Here is a 20,081-nt window from a genome sequence, read left to right on the forward strand (position 1 = left end):
GCTGTATACGGACCGCACGAAAATAAAAAAACTTTTGTCTGATTCGCGAACGGATCCGTTTGTCCATCATTCGCAAGCGGATCGGATACGGAGTTCGCGAACGGACAGAATACGGAGGAATACGGAATAATGTGCTGTGGTTTTCTGAAAACGGGTCTCGTGCGGTCCGTATGCGGTTCCTATTTCAACCGCGCGCGAAGCTGAGCGTCCGTAACGGATCCGTTCGCATTTTACCTGTGTATATGGATTCAAAGTGGACGGTCTGCTGGCGTTCTATTAGAGTGTTTACAGTAAACTGATATTGGAATAAAGAAAGCAAAGGGAAATGAGAAATAGGGTTTTAGGTAGGGTCGGTTTTGATAGAGAGGTAGGATGTTTGATAAACTAATGAATGTTGTACTTTGTGAAGAGAGAAAACAGATCTCCGGAAAAGTTCTTGAAGTCCTCTGGGCTGGTGGCTTGTAATGTGGCCAGTCCATTCATTACCATTGTGCCTGAAAATAGAAAACATTTGAAAATTTAAACTGAAATAGAAACATACCGATGAGCAATGAATGATTTGTTGCGTTTTTGGCGACATTCATAATTGATCCTTTTTGATGGACAGCCAGTGCAAGTGCTTCTTGCATTGTGTCTCTGCTTGAATTTTGGTGATCTGCTCCGACCGAAACTTGCATTCGAACTGGAGACTGCTCACGTAGCATTGAGTGAACATCGAATGCAGTAGTGGTTGAAGAAGTAGATGAAGACGTCGATGCTCCAGAAGAAGATGCGGTTGAGGGAACCTTCTTATTGAACTTCTCTCCAGCTCTTCCTCCGTTGTAGACCTCCAATGACGATCGTTTTCCAGGAATCGCAAGTTCTCCATTCAATTGACGTTTCCTATTTTCCAAAAGTCTTGCTGGTCCCAACGAAGTGTTTGATCCAACTCCATTCATTTGTGCAAGTGATGCAGCAACTCCTCTCAACGATGGCGGAATCGGAGGTGGCAATCCATATTTACTTTTCTCTGCTCCTGCTGATTCTTTGGCAGCTGCGGTTATTTTCGCTGGAACCGATGTCATTGAACGGGTCGGTGGTGTGGTTCGAGAAGACAACATCGGTGACACGGACGCAGGACGAGCATTTTGGTAACCAAGAAACGACTTTGGCACTAAAAACGAAAACGATGAGGATTAGAAAAACATGAGGAAAGAGCTGTTTAGATGGGTTTCATGCTCAACCATTCAAAAATGATCATATAACTTACATGGTCCACGAGTGCCAAGTTGTTTTGGCACAACATTATACTTTCTCTTCTTTACAGCTAGAGAATCACTGTCAGCAGAGAAAACCCCAGCCAACGCTTCCATCAAGTTTCCGATGACTGGTTCTGCTGCGATCTCTCCAGTGGATCTTGTGCTTGTAGCTCCTCCATCTTCTTCCTTCTCATCATCTTCACCGTTCTCTCCACAGCTCTCCTCTCTTTCCAAAATTGGTGGTGGTCCATCATCATCCTCATCTTCCTCTTCTTCCTCTTTTTCTTCTTCTTCTTCTTTGATCGCCTTCTTCTCCTTTTCAGCCTTTGCAATGGCCATGGATCTTCTGGTTTTGCTGGCCATATCACTGTAAAAATGATGATAAGATAACAATTAGGTACATTCTTTGGAAAGTGAAAAATTGGAAAAGAGAAATTAGAGATAAGATGAAAACGGTGAAACTTTCCATCTGGTATTTAAAGTCAGATATTGTGATAATGATGAGAAGGAGAAGAAAAATGTAAGTCCTAAATCAATGGATATCCTATTGTTGTTAAATAGACTGCGTTTCTCCGAGAATCAACTAGCGCGCGGGAAAAATTCAAACAACTTTTGGAATAATCAATTCTGATAGTAAATTTCTGGATCTTCCGGAATTTTAAATTTAAGACAAAGCTAAATTGATTTTCAAAAATGGATTATTATTTTAAAAAATACACAAATCCAGTCGTAGAGATACAAATCAAAGAAGATACAAGGGATTCAGAGAATTGATACAGATCTTAAGGGTGTCAGAAAGAACATCTGCGTAGATCTTATCACCATAAAATAGTTCATAAGTTCGACAGATAATATACACTTTTACTTTTTTTCCAATACCAAGAAAAAAAAGAATCGAACAATCCTCTCCGTCCATGCACGTTTCTTCTTCTTCTCCTTCTTCTTCTTTGCCCAGTTAGACAAGGAGAGACTTAGAGAAAACGAATGGCTGGGGTTATGTGGTGTGTCTCGCCACGATTTGAAAGGAGTACGGTGGAAAATGGGGTTCTGTAGGTGCGTCCATCTATTGATCAGCAACAAGCAGATGGTAGGAAAAGAGAAAGAGAGTTTCAGAAATCTACAATTTCGATTGAGGATAATGAGAGAATGAAGTGGTCTAGGGAAGAGAGGGAAGACTACTCATTGGAATTCCAATAAAAAAGAGCGGGAAAAAATTATTTTAAAAAATCGTTCCGGAAAATCACACTGTAAATATTATGTCCATATTATATAAGAGAGAATATTTAGGCCTAGCCTAGCTGTTAGTCTATTTTCAGAGCAGATCTTTTAAAAAAATATCAGATCTGATCTCAATAAAATTTTTAAAAAAACCATTATTTCCTAGAAGTAGTCACTTTTTTCTCACGGAGTGCTAGATTCTCCTATCTATTGATTATTAAAAAGGCATAATTCAACTACTCCTGAAAACTGAATAAGGTTTCTTATCATGATGTGAACAACTTTTTTTCTCGTATCTTTTTCTCTCGAAAGCGCAAGAGTTCAGTTGAACACGAAGAGATGCAGACAAAAAAGGCTAACGCTGAAGAACGGGAAACCTGCCATGGATTGAAATGGTGGTCGTATCGACACTTGGGGAGATATCTACTATGTATGGACTATGTTATAAAAAAATTTATTGAAAATTGCAAAATCAACAGCTAAAACAAAAATAGGGTACAAAAAATAGCGAAACAAAAAAATCAACGAAAATGGGAATAATCATCGGGTCACTCTTCCATATCTTCGTAGTCCACCTCTTCCTTCACTTCTTCTTTAACCGCTTCATCTTCATCGTCCGCTTCGTCTTCAACTGCCTCTTCTTCGTCTTTGATGGCTGCTCTGAAAAAAAGTAAATTATAATAGGAAGAAATCACAGAGAGTCCCTCACTTCTCAATCATTTTCACATAGGCTCCTGTCAAGTGGCATAAGGAATTTTTGACGCGGACATTGCTGTATTTGACCAAAATTTTGTCATCGATGCCTACTTGGTCTTCAGATGTTTTATCATTCAGCTTTACGTGAATTGTGATCATTCCCATCACAACTCCAACGATAAGTCCCTCCTGCACATATTTCACATTTGCTTCGTACTTGTCTCCAACTTTCGGACTTAAAAAACATTTCGTTAAAATTTTCTCAAGAAAAAACATACATGAATACGATTTGATTAATTGCTACATCAGTATGGAATGCGTACTGATCGGCAATAACGCGTGGCGCTGACACAGTTTCTACATTTCCTACGGCCACAACGATTCCTTTATACCTGAAATTTGGCATATCAACAACTATTTATAAATAAACTACTCACTCGTTTCTATACTTTCCGACCGTATTTTGAGCGATCCAATTGATTGATTCGTCCATTGCACTCTTTCCGGACATGTGGTAAGGTAGAGAAACGTGACGTGGCATTTTCTTCTGAACCAATTGCCCACCCTTTCCTTTCCCTCTCAGCTTCTTAATCAGCTTGAGTCCATCTTCATAACTCATGAAAAACTGATCCTTGAAAGATTTTTTCCCGGCTTTGATGTTCTGTCCAAGATATCTCAGTCGATATTCTTTGTCTTCTTTTTTCTTCGGGACTTCTTCTGTTTCGATGACTTTATTTGTTCCATCTTCGTTTTCGATGAACTTTTTCCTACCCATGTTGACAATCTGATCTTAAAACTGAGTATGTTAGAAAATGAATAGTCAGATAGGAAGTATGTATAAATACGGTTCTGAAACCGATTGAAATTTGAGAAAAAAGAAGGTTGAAGGCTTGGAGCATATTTATTATAACATATTTTCAAAATCTAAACGGAATGTTTGGCCAGAGTTGCGGATTTCGAGCATATTCAGACTCGAACTTCATTTCAATTGCACTTTCCATTGACAAGATTTTCGTCGCTTCTTCTCCGTAATCTTTTTTCGCTTTTTCTCGTTTTGCTAGAAACTCAGCGCTAGCATCTCGATAATCTGCTGATTTTTCTACTCGTCCACGAACAGTGACTGAAAATATTTACGTTTGCACTGATTTTATATTCAGAAAGTTAACTCACTTTGCTCGATATTGACATACTCTTCTTGGTTTCCCTTCTTTTTGGATTCCACATGTTTTTGCTTTTCTTCAGCTTGTCGTTTTTCCTTCACTTAAAAAAATAATTTTGGTTGGAAGAATCGTACCCAACTTCTTACACTCTTGACGATGATTTCGAGTTTTAGCGAAGAACTCTTTCATTTCTTCGCTCATTTCTTCCCTTTCTTCTACGTCTTCACTTCGAATTTCACATCTCGATAACCTCTCCGTCATCTCTGGCTCTTGAAATTCTTGACAATGATCATCGTTTGGCAATCCGTTTTCTTGACACACTAAAAAATGCGAGTGAAAATTAGGTAAATACTTAAATTAATTACACTGCCGGGTAGCTTTTATATGTTGCTGCAGCCATCGTTGCGACATATCATAATGTATCCAGAAGTGTTCGAATGATGGATCTTGAGCCCATTCATTATTCTGAAGGAACGAATTCATATTTCAGAAATCTTTGCGAAAAAAAGGTTTTCCTCGAGGACTCCACAAAGCATGACCGAAGTTTCGCAGCGTTATTTCGGAGTGTCGTTTGCACGAGGAAAATTGCGGAAGCCTTTAAATTTCTTCGTTGTTGTTGATTTGTCGATATTTTTATGTGCATTCAATTTTTCAGATTTCATAAATGACAACTATCGAAAGCAAATCTTCCACAACAGCGTCTTGTTCTTCAGAATCATATGCGGTAAGAAGTTTTTTCTCAAAATCTTCCAACAACTTTTTTTTTTCGAATTCTATTCGAATAGACCAATCGGTTTATAAAAAAGGAATAATCATACAACTCCAATTTTCAGACAAAATCTCTGATTCCCCTTGGTCCCACTGGTAAGCGTCTTGACTATATTACATGGCATCAACACCACATGTATATGACCAGAATGTTGAGTGAAATGAGTACATCACAAGAACCAAATGGATGCTATATTGTCGACGAGGACAATTATCAAATAATTTCCGGGTATTCTGGAGGTAAAAGCCCAAGTTTTTCAAGCTTTCTTAAATGTCCATGTTTTACAGAAGTAGCATCTAAAAATGATTCTTGTCAGTGCGCGATTCTGTCTGCTCTCCGAAAGCTAGAAAAGAAGGCAATCAGTGGTGACAACTTCATCATGTACATCACGACTTTCCCCAGCTGTACTCATTGCTTGGAGAGGATACTGCATATGAAGATATCGAAAATCTGGTATTGGAATCCAATTGATTCTACCGTGGATGGCCAAATTAAAAATCTCGAAACTAACGGTATCAAGTGTGAGAAGTATCAATCAACTCGAACGATTTCAATCGATTTCCATGAATGATTTCGGATAATTTCTGAGAATGTTCATATCCACTCATTTTTACAAGAGATCCTAATATCTTGAATTCAATAAACTAATCATCAAATGAATATTTGTTCTAACATCGGGATGTATCATACTGACGTTTCCTGATAGGGATAGAAACAGGAATTTTGTATTTCATACAAATCATTCAACGAAAAAAAACGACGTGAAACGACGGGAAATACTGAAAAATGAGGCTGATTTTCAACAGCGTTTTACGGAATTTCGAAATTTGTCTGAATTTTTCGAAGTAATTTTTTGAAAATACATAACTTTGAGACATTTTTATGCAAAAAAAATTTAAAAAATATATACCGTAAAACCTGTATTAGAAGGGCCGGCCCTTCTATTTTTCGTGGGGTCCCTAGGGGGGCACTTCAATTAGAGGGGGCACTTTGTATTTTTCGTGGGTCCTCTGAAAACAGAACTTCTATTTGAGGGACATCATTTTTCAGTTGAAATTTCGTTTTTCTACTAAAAACCCATTACAATTTCTACATTAAAAAAAACAAAACACCATCGAATTTTCAAAAACTGGGACCTGAAAATTTCGCGGCCCGGCCTTGATTCCGCCATTTTACCAAGCGAAATTAATTTTTTTTAATTTAGAGGGATTTTCTGATCAAAATTCAGATTTCTTGGTAAAACTTTGATCGCTAGAATTTCTAGAATTTTTTGAATTACAAACTCAAAGCTTAATTGCGAAAATTGCTCGAACGAGAAAACATCTGTATTACTAGGGAAGGCCCCAACTCGGGTGTGGCGATACGCATGGTGACCTATGTCATCTGAAAGCTGACATTTTCCTGATTCCAAATCTGTTTTCAAAAAGTGCATTGTGGTGGTAGTTTTCGAGAAAACTGGGTCGGAAGTTTTGAAAAAAACGTGGATTTTAAATACAATTTTAATCCATCGCGTATATAAGTTTTTGAGTGTTGAAAAAATGTGGAAGCGTGGTCGAATGGTTAGTGAGGAGGAATATTGAGCGGGTACTTTCTGGTTTGACTCCCTCGACCTGCTAAACTTTTTTGAATTTTTTCATTGTATTTTTCCGGTGATTGTATCGGACTTCTGGATGATGTTAAAGGTCATGAAATCTTGTGAAAAGTCTTATTTTATTGTTTCTCTGCGTTTAGAATGTATTTTTAAAACAAAAATTTTCGAAACAAAAATTTGAAAAACTTTCAGATTATAGAGAATTATTCGAAATACAAGATACAGTCAGAAATCCCGATTCCATGTACTCTTTTGAAAACTCCATCCAAAAAAGTTAAACATGTACTGAAATCCCTTTCAGAGCTCATAATTGTCTTCATTGTGAAGAGGTTGATATATTGGAGATTCTAGGCAAACCACTTGTTTATGATTTCTCTCTACATTTGGACATTAGTACTTTTAAAAACGCTGATTACAGTACCAAAGTTATTTTCTTCAAATTGGCCATTCGAAGACAATTATGAGCTCTGAAAGTGATTTCAGTGCACACTCCTAGTTTTTGAAATGAGTTTTGAAGGAGTTGATGGTTTCATTCCTGGGTTTTTTTAAATTCAATTTTCATTTTGAATGTTTCTCTATAAACTGAAAGTTCTTTCAAATTTTTTTTTCGAAATTTATTTTTTGTAAAAATCGCCATGAGGTACCCCCTGGATTTTTTACAAATTTTCGAAAAATTTTGAATGTCCTAAATTACGTTCTAAACGCAGAGAAAATAAAATAATTTTTCACAAGATTTCATGACCTTTAACATCATCCAGAAGTCCGATACAATCACCGGAAAAATATAATGAAAAAATTCAAAAAAGTTTAGCAGGTCGAGGGAGTCAAACCAGAGAGTAGCCGCTCAATATTCCTCCTCACTAACCATTCGACCACGCTTCCACATTTTTTCAACACTCAAAAACTTATATACGCGATGGATTAAAATTGTATTTAAAATCCACGTTTTTTTCAAAACTTCCGACCCAGTTTTCTCGAAAACTACCACCACAATGCACTTTTTGAAAACAGATTTGGAATCAGGAAAATGTCAGCTTTCAGATGACATAGGTCACCATGCGTATCGCCACACCCGAGTTGGGGCCTTCCTAGTTAGAGAAACGGCATTCAAATTTTCAGATGCCAGTATTTTTGAAATCAAACAGTAATTCAATCAAAACAACAGAAAAAAGGGCTGAAAATCAAAGGAGATAGTCAAAGGGGCACTTCAATTAGAGGGAAGTACTTCAAATAGAGGGAGCACTTCTATTTTTCGTGGGGTCCCTAGGGATGCACTTCAATTCGAGGGGTCCTTCAATTTCAGGGGCCCTTCTAATACAGGTTTTACGGTATTTCGATCGGATGCCCCCCATTAATATTGTAAAAAATCGGGAAGATACTTTCTTGCTAAATAAAAGTTGTATAAAAATGAGTTTATTTTCAACTTGTGAATAAGAAAGCAAACAATAAAATCGTAATAAATAATAATTTTTCCATTTTTAATGTGGGTCAAATCGATTTGCGATGGGGTGGTTGGAAGGCTACAGTAACTTGGTCATGTTATGAATTTCAGTTTCAGTTTCCAGCGCACCGGTAGTAACAAGAATTTTTGAAAGAAGGGTGTGTGTGTGTGTGATGATTATTAATTTAGTGGAAATCATTTATAAATTGCAGCCTATTGCTCCATCGTAGCCATTTTCTCTCTTCGTCTCGCCAGCGCAGCTTCCAAATCGTTTTTCGCTGGAGCCATCGGAGAAGCTGATTGCAATTTGGTGTTTTCAGATCGTTTTGGTGGCGGTGGTGGGGCTTTTTTGGCCGAAAGGGGAGTACATGGCTTGGGAGGTGTCACTGGAGGAGGCATTCTTATCACAGCGGCAACTGGTGGTGGAGCAGGGAATTCTTCGTCAGAATCTGATTCTTCTTGGGCTGAAATTGAGACACGGTTATTCAAATGAACAGATAAAAATTCAAAACTTACGAATCGTTGGAGACGAAGTGGAAGCTCTTGATACTCGGCGGAGTACATCTAATGGAGCTCTTTTTATTGTTCCTGTCGGTTGCTCATCATACTGTACCTCCGATTTTTGAGATACCACTGAAGGTGATGGTTGAGATGGTTGTGATGAATTAACTGAAAACCAGAACATATCATACGTGAAGCGATAATGATCACTTACCAGAGTAGGAAGCAGGTGATTGATTTCTAACATTGACTGAAAGTGGGCGTGTCGTGTTTGGATTGTTCATCATATGAGAACTCAGTTGAATAGACGAAGCAACGGAAGGCGTTCTTTGATGCGGATGAGGAGTTTCGGAGATAGCAGTGGAAGAGGAGGCAGCAGACATACTGGAAACAGGTCCAAGAGTCTCCCGACGGATTTGGCAAGCTCTTTCAAAGTTTTGAAGAAGTTCTGCGCCATTCTTTGCGATTCTCAATGCTACGAGCCACTTTTTGAATGTCATCTCATCTTCAGCACAAATATATTTGATGAATTGGCTTCTCTTCATTTGCAATGCAGTTAATTTGATAGAGATACACCATGGACTTGGTGATTTGTATTTCTTTTCCCATCCAATTCCGGTGTAGACTTGATTGGAATGAAGGTTCATCAGGCAAGTCAGATCTTTAGTTGTTGGTTTCTTGCTTTTTGGAGCATAGTATAATCCGCTGGGTCTCAGAACGAAGTAGTGTTTCTTCCATGATTTTCTGCCATCAGATTTCAAATACAAAAATCCTTCCATCTCAGGTGGGACGACTGGTTCTCGATTGAAATAATCATGGACAAACTTTTGTTTCACATCAATTGTCCACTGATCTCCAGGTGGAATTTCCATGTGATCTGATGTTTTTGGAGTGAGCAGATAGAGTTCCGGGCGGGAGATGAAAGTATATTTATCCGGGCGTCTCATGAAATACAGCTTGTTCGGAGAGTCCTGAACCCACATGGTAATGTTCTCCACTACTTTTTCGTGGTCCTCGTAGACACGCTCTGAAAATGATTTTTGATGGGATGAGCTTTAAAAAGATATGATCTTACTAATATAAAGTTCTGGGTACTCTTCAACAATACAATGATCTTCCATCAGAGCAATATGATTCTTCTCTGCCAATTGCTTCATAGTCTGAAAATAATTCTTTCCCAAAATTTAGTTTTTTGAGCTTGAGCTTCTTACATCTGCGACAGTCCATCTCTCATCAATCAACATCTGGAGTGGTTGCCCATCTTCTACGAAAAACTTCACCAACATTTTGATAATTTTCGCTTCTTTCATCTTCTCCAATGCTTGACGAATCTTCAGTGATTTTGCTTCTTCTGCATTTAGTTCTCCAGTTCTTGGGGAGACCTGTAATTACCATCGGTTGTTTCATTTTCTAATAGAACAATGTGTCCTGATGTTCAAAAATTTGCTCTAATGCTCTTGTGTCATTTTTCTCAGGCTCTCTTTTTCTATCTTTTTCTTTTCTTTAGAATTCTTCGTGTCATAGAAACCTGTGAATCTTTGATTTGCGAGTAAATTTGTCTCGATCCAAAACATCAAAAGGATAAGCCGACTACGGAGTTCACCTGTCCATTATTAATTGAACAATTGCCAATGTAACATTCGCGCAGATAGAAACAGTGTGTAAGATGAAGAAACGCAGTTTGTCTTCAAGACGTGCCGCACTATTTGATTGAATGGACAAGAAGAAAGCTCACAATATTAGAGGCAGTCGGGTGGAATAAGAAGGTGTCTGATAGGTTTTGACAGCTTCAAAATGTTTGTTTTTACCGTTTTAAAATTTTTCAAAAAAAAAGTAAAAGAACAGATAAGGATACCGTAAACACGCAGTAGGTGACCACCCAAACCGTTAAATTTGAGCTCATATATCTGGGTCAATGTGAAAGATAGTGAAAAGTGGTCAACTGATAAAATGTTAGTTATACAGTACTCCACAAAAGTTTAATTCCACCCTAAGTTTGTACTGAAACACCTATTTAGGTAAATATTCGTGAAAAGGTGTCAACATGAAAAATAAAGGTCTCCCTTCAAACCCTACGTACGAAAAACTTGGAGCCATCAACGTGACCCGGAAACGAGAAACCGAAAAAATTACGAAGATCACGTTTTGGCCGATCCACAAAAGTTCAATTCCATACTGAAAAAGTGAGATTTTGGAGGTTTTGAAGCTTTGCGACAGCCTTTTGAAGGCCTGAGTTTGAAGAATTTTAAGATTCTGACCCCCATACACAGAGACCAATATACACGGTTACTGATATCCGGATTTCCGAATTCAGAATTCCGGATTTCGGTTTTTTTTGGGTTCTGGATTATGTTTACTATATTGTGTGCAGTGGATTTAGAATATGTACTCCGGATTATGTGTTCCGGATTCCGGATGATGTATTTCAGATTAAACTGCAATTTTTTGTTCCACATGTTCACAGAATATCCTTCTATTCATCCATCCGTTATCTGTCTCTCCCCGCAAACCACTCATCAATCAGAAACCTAATGAACACCCGTGAAGGGGTCAACTACTACAACTTGTTTTGTCTACTACTCCCTACTTCATACATCTCTCATCAGTTACAAGTGTCCCCATCTCCCCTGCTCTTCAGTGTGTAATACTATAATGTTCGAAATCTGACCTGAGTGGGGCTCGGAGTGTTCAACGAGTCACGGCAGGAATCGTTCGATGAGAAGGCCGAATTACGGCATCGATTGTTAGATGATTCCGTTGAACTTGAGTCACCGAACGCCGAATCGCCATCTGGCGAGGAGCAGGATGAAGTGGTGGTTGTCATAGAGTTCATCTGAAAATTGCAAGGTTAAAATATGCACGGTTTCCCATTTTTGTTTTAGTTCCCAGAGCCCGGTTCCCTTGCTCTTTTCGAGCTTTGTATGCTACGAGAATGACCTCTTTGTGACCCTTTATGGTAGTGCTCTCTGGCTCATTGAGTAAATAAACATGGTGTTAGGGCTCAACTCTTATTCAAACACCCCTCTTCTCATGGTCCAAATGGAAAGGTGTCTAGGCTTTTTGGGGAATTGGATATGAAATTGTTGAATTAAAAAAACTAGATGCTCCACTTCTAAAAACTAGATCTACAGAAGGTGCTCCTAGATTTGAATATGTATTGTAGAGCGTTCCTTTTTCTCCGGATATCAATTTCCTTTTACCCCGTATTGCATGCAATATGTCACCTCTTCTTCTATTCCTCACTCCAAACAATAAATGCTGTCCTCCGCTGTTCTTTCGAATGCCATGTGTTTTCTATTCATGATCCGATATGCCTAGACCATATGCACAAATGTACACAAAGAGCGTCTCTTCCTTCGAGGATGTTCTCAACATGATCATCTACACCCCAACCCATCCTCATCAGAAATCATCATCCTGATGATGTTGTTGTATCGAATTTCGAGTTTATGTAGAAGCAGAATAAGCGGAGCTCAGGAAGGAAGAGGGGACTGGAGCAAATCAAATTTCTTGTTGTAAGCAAAATGCGATCGGGTCTTAGACCAACTATGGGTTTATACTAGGATTTACCCCCTCTGCTGAGCCAGCAGGCGATGCAACAGGAATTTTGGAGATTCAAGTATAAAAATTTAGTTTCTAATTATGAACAGAAGAATCTAGAAGGTTCCATACCTGATGAATACCATTTTGATAACCTCCTAAATGGGAAGTGTGATGATGATGAAGATTTTGTTGTTGGGTCGCATGATAAGAAAGGGCTGGTGGAGGTGGTGGAAGTGTCGAGACTGGTTTCACGTTGTCCCGACTGGAAGATGCTGGAATTCCAGATACTCCTAAAACAAGAAAAAATAATATAATATTATGAGGATCAAACAAACCAAGAAGTAGTTGATCTCCTCCATTGCTGGAATTCAGTTGAGTCTCTAGAGCTTCAAGCTCTTCGAGAAGTTCATCCAACTGCCAATCGGCGGATTCTGAAAAAATAATTTACTAGCGAAAAAAGCCGATAATTCTATAACTCTTGAAAATTTTGCATACGTTTCTGTTTCATATACGTCTCATACTGCTTGAAACCGGTCCGCTGTCGATCGTGGTACATTTTTTGTGTTTGCTAAAGTTTTAAAAAATGATGCCAAAAACTTAAAACTCTTATCTCAAACGACAAAAAAGGTGTGAAAAGACGAAAAGTATACACTATAAAAAAATTGGGGAAATGAGATGCCACAGTGGAAAAAAAGAAGGAGACTGAGACTATATCGAAATTTGATACGGCGGGGCTGTGGAGGAAAATTTTTGATTCATGGAAGAAAATAAAGAAGAAGAAGATGCCCGAAACTCATAAAAATTAGCATCCAACACAACATTTTCGTTATTATTTTATGTGTTTTTCCGTCTTTATCAATTAGCCTTGTTATCATATTATCATTAGCACGGCGCAACAATATCATCGTAGTACTAATAATATCGATATCAGGCGACAAAATAATTTTGAATAATATCACAAATAAATAATATAGGTTTGCTTCAAAAATAGTGATGAGTTTTTGATTTTTTTAGGAAGAAAAACAAAAATTAATCTTCTTTTTCATAAGCCTCATTAGGCTCAGTGAGTCGTTGAATGGAACGGAAAAGAGATAGAGAAATGGGGATGGACAGCAGAGAGACACAAACAATGGACAGGTGCACTCTGAGGAAAAAGAGCAAGAAGAAGAAGAAGAAGGAGAAGAAATAGGGGCGGAGAGAAGGAGATGAGGTCGAATTGCGACAGATTGGAGATGAGCGAAAGAGTCAGAAGAAGACGTTGTGCGGCAGGAAAAGCAAAAAGGAAGAGAACGGATGTCCAGAAGATATTTTTTAGAGTTGACTACTTTTGAATGTGGTTCAGATTCCTATAGAGAAAGCTAAAAGTCACATGCTCTCAAAATGGTTAGGAATAGTTGACCCTGACCAAGAGTCCAAGAACCGTAAAAATCAATAGATAAGACAATTTATCAGTTACTAACGACCACTAGCAAATTATTTTTCATCTTCTGATCTCTTTCAAATTTTCTAGGAATCACCGCTTGACTGTTTTATGTAGTGGAAACAATCTTCTTAAGCGCACCCGAATTGCTCTGACCTCTTTTTTTGGGTGACGCAACATTTGATAGGTACCCCTGGGTGGAATAAGAAGACGTTCGAATACCAGCTGCCATCAGAATTCTGTGAGAAAAAAGGACCGGAAGAAGAAGAGGAAGAATAGCCGAATGCTAGGGACGGTGTTACGTAACTGGGATCATTGTCGGGGCATGAAGAAGATGAATCGGTTTCTTTTAGAGATGAGTTTATGTGTATTTTTGGAGATTACAAACATTGGGTAAGAATGAAGAGTAATTAATGATGGACCCAAAAAACTGGATGGGCCAGAAATTAGGTCAAGTTTCAGAAAATTTGGCCTTCGACGGATATAAGGGGAAAATTCAGAATTTAGTCATAAAGTGTTCTGAAATATTCAACTAAATTACGAAAGTTGACTGACATTTGTGTTTTCAAAAGAAAACAAGCTGATGTAAAAGGTACTGGAAAATTTAAATAACCGTAAAACCTGTAATAGAAGGGCCATCAACTTGTTAAGTTTGAGCTAAATTATCTCAATTCCTATGCAAGATAACATAAATATGTCAACTGACAAAGCGCTTCTGATATTATGATAAACAATTTGTCCGTTTTAAACTTTTCAATATCTTTCACAGGATAAAAAAGTATTAAATTCGAAAGTATTAAAAATCTCGCCGATAGGAACTCGAGACCCAATCGACAGAATGAGAGAGATAAAAGAGATCGAATGGGGTCGGTTCGGCAAAAAAAGGGGGACAAATGGCCAGCATAAATTAGATTTACAACCACTTGTCACCTTTCAAATTTATCTGTGATGAGACTTTTCGAGAATGAGAGAACAGAAGGAAGTTTATGATTCATCAGTTCAGAGAAGATTCCTCATGATTTATGGTTGAAGTCACACAAAGTTAATTGAAGATTGCGTAGATTTATTACGGTAATGAAGAGTTTCCTGATCAGACACTAAAGATTCAAAACGACTTGTACAAAGGAATGTGAAATCTCTATTGTTTCCTGTAGTTATGTCAATATACATACATACGCTTGTACAACATTTCTGCATATAAGGTGCCAACAACGTGATGTTTGTCAAAGCTTCCAAAGCCTTTCAAAGCCATCGGAATACTGTATGATTTGGAGAGACACAGAGAATCAGAGACCACAAATTTAGGAGCGCCCGGGAGAAACATATCGGTTGTTCTTGTACTAGAGTTATGTGCATATGACACATTTGAGGAGTTGACACGGAACGTACTATAGTGAAATTGAGAAGGAATTCGTGAAACTAAAAAGGAGCTAACTAGGAGTCAAATGAATAAGAAGAAGAATGGGGTGGACTGACTGAGAGTGAAGAAAAGGGATTAGAACTAAAGATGAGGATGGGAACGGAGAGAAACTATTTAAAAGTAAACTAATTGAAGGAAGTTTAGGATTCTGGAATTAACACGAAATGCCCATTTACCGTAAAACCTGTGACTGCCTCTGTCAAGTTTGAGCTCAATTATCTCAACTCCTTGGCAAGATATCAAAAATTAGTCCACAGACAAAACATTATTGATATTATAATAAACAATTTATCAGCTGGAAACTTTTTGATATTTTTAATAGGAATTGAGAAAATTAAGTTCAAACTTGACAGCGCGGGGGACCTTCTATTACAGGTTTTCCGGTATATCCAGAATCTTTTTTTAAAACTATCTTCATTTTCAAATATGAAACCTCTAAAAAGTATAAAGTGAATTTTTAAAAAATCCTCTGACGTAAAATCGTAAAGCTCTTTTTCTTTTTCTCCTTCTGCTCGCCTCGTAGTTTTTTTTCTTTTCGTTCGGTTTCTCGACTCGGAATCTAATTCTCATAAATCACACCGAGTGGAAAAAAGTGTGATTTTTTCCCCTTCTTTTTCCTTGAAAGTTTTCAATTGTTCCATATCTCTGATTTCCAAAAAAAATCCTCAAAAGTTTCGGGGAAAATTGTGTGTTCGGGCGTATTTGCATATCAGGTAGGACGAGAAGAAAAAAACAGGAAAGTGTGAGAAAGTTTCGAGGAGGATTCAGGAATTTGAGAAGAGTCAAATTGGAAATGAAAAAGGCAAAAAGAAGAAGAAGAAAGAGATCTATGGGGGTAAAGAAGGAATCAAATGACATTAGGCGAATTGGATAAAGGGGAGAAACCGGAGAAAACGCTTTTTGAAACATTTTGAATATTTTTGGAAAGTTTAGGTTAGAAGCAGGCGTTTGGAACCAGCAAGTTTTTTTAGCTACTGAAGCTGCGAAAACCGTCCGGCTCTATTTTGGTCCTTGAAATTTTTTTTGGCACTTTGAAATCTCCAGAATATTAAAAAACCCAAAAAATATCCGAAAAATCTGATAATTTTCAAAATTAAAAAACTTTAATAAATTCAGATTTTCTGAAAAAAAAATCAGAAATTTTATTAGTATTTTTGGATTTTTTCGAATTTCTGATATCCCGAAAATAAAAATTTTAATTGTAAGGGCCACAAAAAAATTTTTAAAAGAAAAACCAAAATGTCATAGTTTCTGAAAAATCTAGAAATGATTTTTTGTGCATATAAGTTTCCATATACTGAAACCTAACTGACAGAATCTAAAAACCTCAACCGAATTTATTAGGAAAACCAATATTTCTTGACTTTTTTTGGGCAAAATCTAATCTATCAAGTCCGATTTTCCATCAAAAAAGAGTATTATAATATTGTTTTCCTCTCAGAACTTCAGTTTTTTCTATCCCTATCAGGGATGTGCGTAAAATTTTCATTTTACGAAATTCGTAAAACGTAAAATTTTACGAAAAAACCAACTCGTAAAATCGTAAAATTCGGAAAATATACCGTATCTTCTATTTAAATGGAAAAAAGCAGCAGTGTTATCAATAAGCTATTGAGAAATGCAAATGTTACAAACCGTAGAATCGAATGAGTTTTTTGCGTTTCAACAGTTTTCTGAATTTTAAAAAAAAAATAATTCGAAATTGGGAAAAAAGCCTTCAAAAACTTGATCAAAATAGTTTGAAAATAACGAAATTTATGTTCAAAAATGAGCGTTGTGGGAAAGATCTTCTCAAAAATGGACCCAAAACATGATAATGTATCTAAAAACTGCCAATTTTGGACAAAAAAACGGCAAAAACGCTCATCCAATTTTTACGAATTTTACGGAATAAATTTTACGACACTCGTAAAATGTTAGGAGTGTCAAAAAACCCTAAAATCCGTAAAAATCGTAAACGTAAAATCACATCCCTGATCCCTATACAAATGATTCCATTTGTTGTGTCTTTTTCGTGCCACTCTTGAAATAATAATTTGTCACTTTTTATAGCTTAGGCGGGACGGGAGAAGTCTATAAATTTAGTGTTTTAAATGTTGCATGTTATGGGGAACAGGTGCTCTCTTGGACTCTTTCGAATCAAAATGTAGGTCAGGGAGGAAGGGAACATTCAGAATCGAAATGTAAAGAAAAAGGGAAACGGAAAAAAACGAGGAAGAATATGTGAAGGAATGAAAAAGGACAGCTGTCAACGAACATATCGAATTGAAATTGAAATGGATAGGTAGGAAGAAAAAAGGAGCTGAGGAAATGAATGGGTGTTTTCTAGACAACAAGGTTAATGAGGTTTTCAAATGTCTCCAAGGGTGGAACTGTTTTACGAAAAACACCTGATTTCAATCTAAATTAAGTGCTGAAAGGTCTGAAATTTTCCTGGAAATGGCCTAAAGATCGTCTAAAGTTATCTGAAAATAGGCAGAAGTAGCCTAAAATTGTCTGAGAATTCTCTAAAAACAACAGGTTTCATGGTGGCCAAGACAGAAAGGTATCCAAAAATTGAAGTTCACGCAAAGTTCTCGTAGAGAAATAACCTTGCTTAAAAAGTTTTTTTTTTCGAAAGTTTCCAAAAACCTTCTAACTTCTCCCTAAAATCCATTTCAACTCCTGCCTACTCCTAATCCTAGGTCATAAAAACTAAAGGTCAGAAACGAAACAGTCATTTTGTATCTGAAGAAATCTGGGTGGCCACTGTAAAAACAACCTTCAGATGAGGGGTGTCGCACGGCAACACAATTTCGCACATAATAGTCCGCCATTATCCACTGTCTGCGTCTCTAAGGAACACCCTATCTCTAACTGGGAACACGGAAAGCCGCCTTTGATGAAAATTAAAGAGAGGGAGAGAGAGATGTAACTACTGTAGATACAGGCATTCCAAACATACGTATTCCGATACCTATTAGTCACAAGGATAACGAGGAAAAGGAGAAGAAGGATGTCTAGTTTATATATTTCGATACCGATTTTCAAGGCAGTATGAGACGTTTTTGGTTACCTGAATGTTGGGATTCTTTTCAGATTCGCAACATTGTAAATTCCTATTTCTAAAAAATCAAAATAAATAAACTGACCTTTGATGTTGTTCATACTGTATCTGACAGTATCGATGGGCGGTTTCGGCGGTACCTGCGGTCTGGCTCGAATCTGTACCGGATACGGATCCGGAAAGTCGTAGGTGTCCATGGTGACAGACGTCTGAAAATAAAACAAAAATTTGCATAAGGAACAGCTTGAAAAACAATCAAAACAAGAAACAGCAGGTCAAGAGGAAGGTCCTTATACAATTGGGGTTATGGTTACAAGAAGGGATACTTGATTAGTTATGAATAGGAGAGAAGTAGGGGGTGAGAGAGAGAGAAAGAGAAAGAGACTAGTAGTGTAAAACATAAAACAGTCTGTCTATAGTAGTTGGAGTACCCGCATATGCTCCGCGCGGAAGCTCTTCCTCGTCAAACATTCTCGGGAAGGATTGCGCAAGTCTTACTGTTTGTTTCTCACTATTCTTCCGGACGGAAAAAGTGAAGATTCGAAGAGAGAAAGAGAGATCGAAATGACAACTGGATGACAAGAAAACGATGATAAGAGGAAAATGAACGGTGGGGATGAGGAGGAGAAGAACGTGCGTGCTCTGGGAGAGCATTTTGATCAAAGTGACAGTGATTCTCTGAGAGAGGGGGAGATGGAATATGAGAAGTAAAGGAAAAGGAAACTGGTAAGGCAGAAAAAATGACTATGTTTCAAAGGAAGTTATGAGTATCTGGTTTCAAATTGTAGATGTCAGAATCTTCCTTATATAAAACGCTAGACGCGTCTGTCTGTCCCGGTGTCACTCTGTCAACTTTTGGGTTATTAAATAAGAGATCGGCCGCAACCAAAACTGAACCCGCGACCTTCTGCACAATGGCTGCGCACGCACACAGCTGCGCTATGACGGCAACACCCAGAGAGGGGAGGGAGGACGTAGATATTCTATAGCGCGCTCTCCCCAGTGAAAAATATGAGCTGCAAGCCTTTTTCTCAGCGGAGCGCGGTTGCGCGCGGTGAAAATTTTTATTTTTTAAATTTTGTACTGAAAAACCGGTTTTTAGCAAAATTTTCTTATTTTTCGCCAATTTTTTCAATTTTTCGTCCATAGGAATTGTTAAACTGGCTAAAACACACATTTTAAGTGCAAAAGCAGCAAGTTCCGACAAAAAATGAAAGAGGAGATAGATTTTTAAGCAATTTTCTAAAAATCGCAATATCTTTTTTGACCGGTAGAGCATTTTGGCGGATAATAGTTCGAAACACTCAAAAATGAAATCTTTACAATAGTTTAACAAAATAAATTCTTAAAACACCGAACATTTCGAGAAATTTCCGTTTTTAGGAAATTGCTTAAAAATCTATCTCCTCTTTCATTTTTTGTCGGAACTTGCTGCTTTTGCACTTACAATGTGTGTTTTAGCCGGTTTAACAATTCCTATGGACGAAAACTTGAAAAAATTGGCGAAAAATTAGAAAATGTTACTAAAAACCGGTTTTTCAGTACAAAATTTAAAAAATAAAAGCCGCGCTCCGCTGAGAAAAAGGCTTGCAGTTCATATTGGGAGCTGGGGAGAGCGTGCAGCGTGGGAAAGAAAAAACGAAAAAAAAAGTGAGGGGTGGAGCGACGAACAATTAAAAATGTAGAATTGCGCCGAAGGCGCAGCAGCCAGCAGGCTGGTTCTAAATAAAAGGTATTTTTAAGATTTTTGTATTTCAGAGTTTGAATGTACCCACCCGATATATGCACTTTGATCTCAATTGTCTCGGTTTCTGTAAAAGACATGAAAAATGTGTCAACTGATAAAATGTTTCCCATAATATCAGTAACATTTTTATAGTTGACAAGTTTTTGATGTCATTCTCAAAAATCGAGATAAGTGAGTTGACAGTTTGACTGGCTGGACTTCTATTAAATTGAACACGATAATTTGAAGTTACAGTAATCTCGAAACCTTAGAAACGTCTTCAAATCATCGAGAATAAAAAATCCAGAAGAA

At 37.5% G+C, this 20,081-nt stretch overlaps 5 protein-coding genes across 5 annotated transcripts; 1 reads left to right on the plus strand and 4 right to left on the minus strand.

Moving 5' to 3' along the window:
- Positions 1–384: 384 nt before the first annotated feature.
- On the minus strand, positions 385–1,601 carry CBG16638 (the record flags this gene model as incomplete). The annotated part of the gene is made up of 3 exons (XM_002641890.1): positions 385–494; positions 542–1,153; positions 1,250–1,601. The coding sequence occupies 3 exons, from the start codon at positions 1,599–1,601 to the stop codon at positions 385–387; spliced, it is 1,074 nt and encodes a 357-aa protein (XP_002641936.1).
- A 1,560-nt stretch (positions 1,602–3,161) lies between these two features.
- CBG16639 lies at positions 3,162–3,927 on the minus strand (the record flags this gene model as incomplete). Its single annotated transcript, XM_002641891.2, has 3 exons — positions 3,162–3,387; positions 3,431–3,544; positions 3,590–3,927. 3 exons carry the CDS (start codon positions 3,925–3,927, stop codon positions 3,162–3,164), a joined length of 678 nt encoding a protein of 225 aa, XP_002641937.2.
- A 142-nt stretch (positions 3,928–4,069) lies between these two features.
- Positions 4,070–4,795, minus strand: CBG25942 (the record flags this gene model as incomplete). Its single annotated transcript, XM_045244068.1, has 4 exons — positions 4,070–4,272; positions 4,323–4,412; positions 4,459–4,632; positions 4,678–4,795. 4 exons carry the CDS (start codon positions 4,793–4,795, stop codon positions 4,070–4,072), a joined length of 585 nt encoding a protein of 194 aa, XP_045099863.1.
- A 181-nt stretch (positions 4,796–4,976) lies between these two features.
- CBG16641 lies at positions 4,977–5,652 on the plus strand (the record flags this gene model as incomplete). The annotated part of the gene is made up of 3 exons (XM_002641892.2): positions 4,977–5,036; positions 5,146–5,320; positions 5,369–5,652. The coding sequence occupies 3 exons, from the start codon at positions 4,977–4,979 to the stop codon at positions 5,650–5,652; spliced, it is 519 nt and encodes a 172-aa protein (XP_002641938.2).
- Positions 5,653–8,326: 2,674 nt separating this feature from the next.
- Positions 8,327–18,697, minus strand: Cbr-mig-10 (the record flags this gene model as incomplete). Its single annotated transcript, XM_045244069.1, has 9 exons — positions 8,327–8,577; positions 8,630–8,782; positions 8,829–9,641; positions 9,690–9,774; positions 9,826–9,996; positions 11,283–11,447; positions 12,287–12,588; positions 18,129–18,252; positions 18,542–18,697. 9 exons carry the CDS (start codon positions 18,695–18,697, stop codon positions 8,327–8,329), a joined length of 2,220 nt encoding a protein of 739 aa, XP_045096023.1.
- Between the last annotated feature and the right edge of the window lie 1,384 nt (positions 18,698–20,081).

This window comes from Caenorhabditis briggsae (assembly GCF_000004555.2).
Source record: "Caenorhabditis briggsae complete genome, chrIII, whole genome shotgun sequence".
NCBI lineage: Eukaryota > Metazoa > Nematoda > Chromadorea > Rhabditida > Rhabditidae > Caenorhabditis > Caenorhabditis briggsae.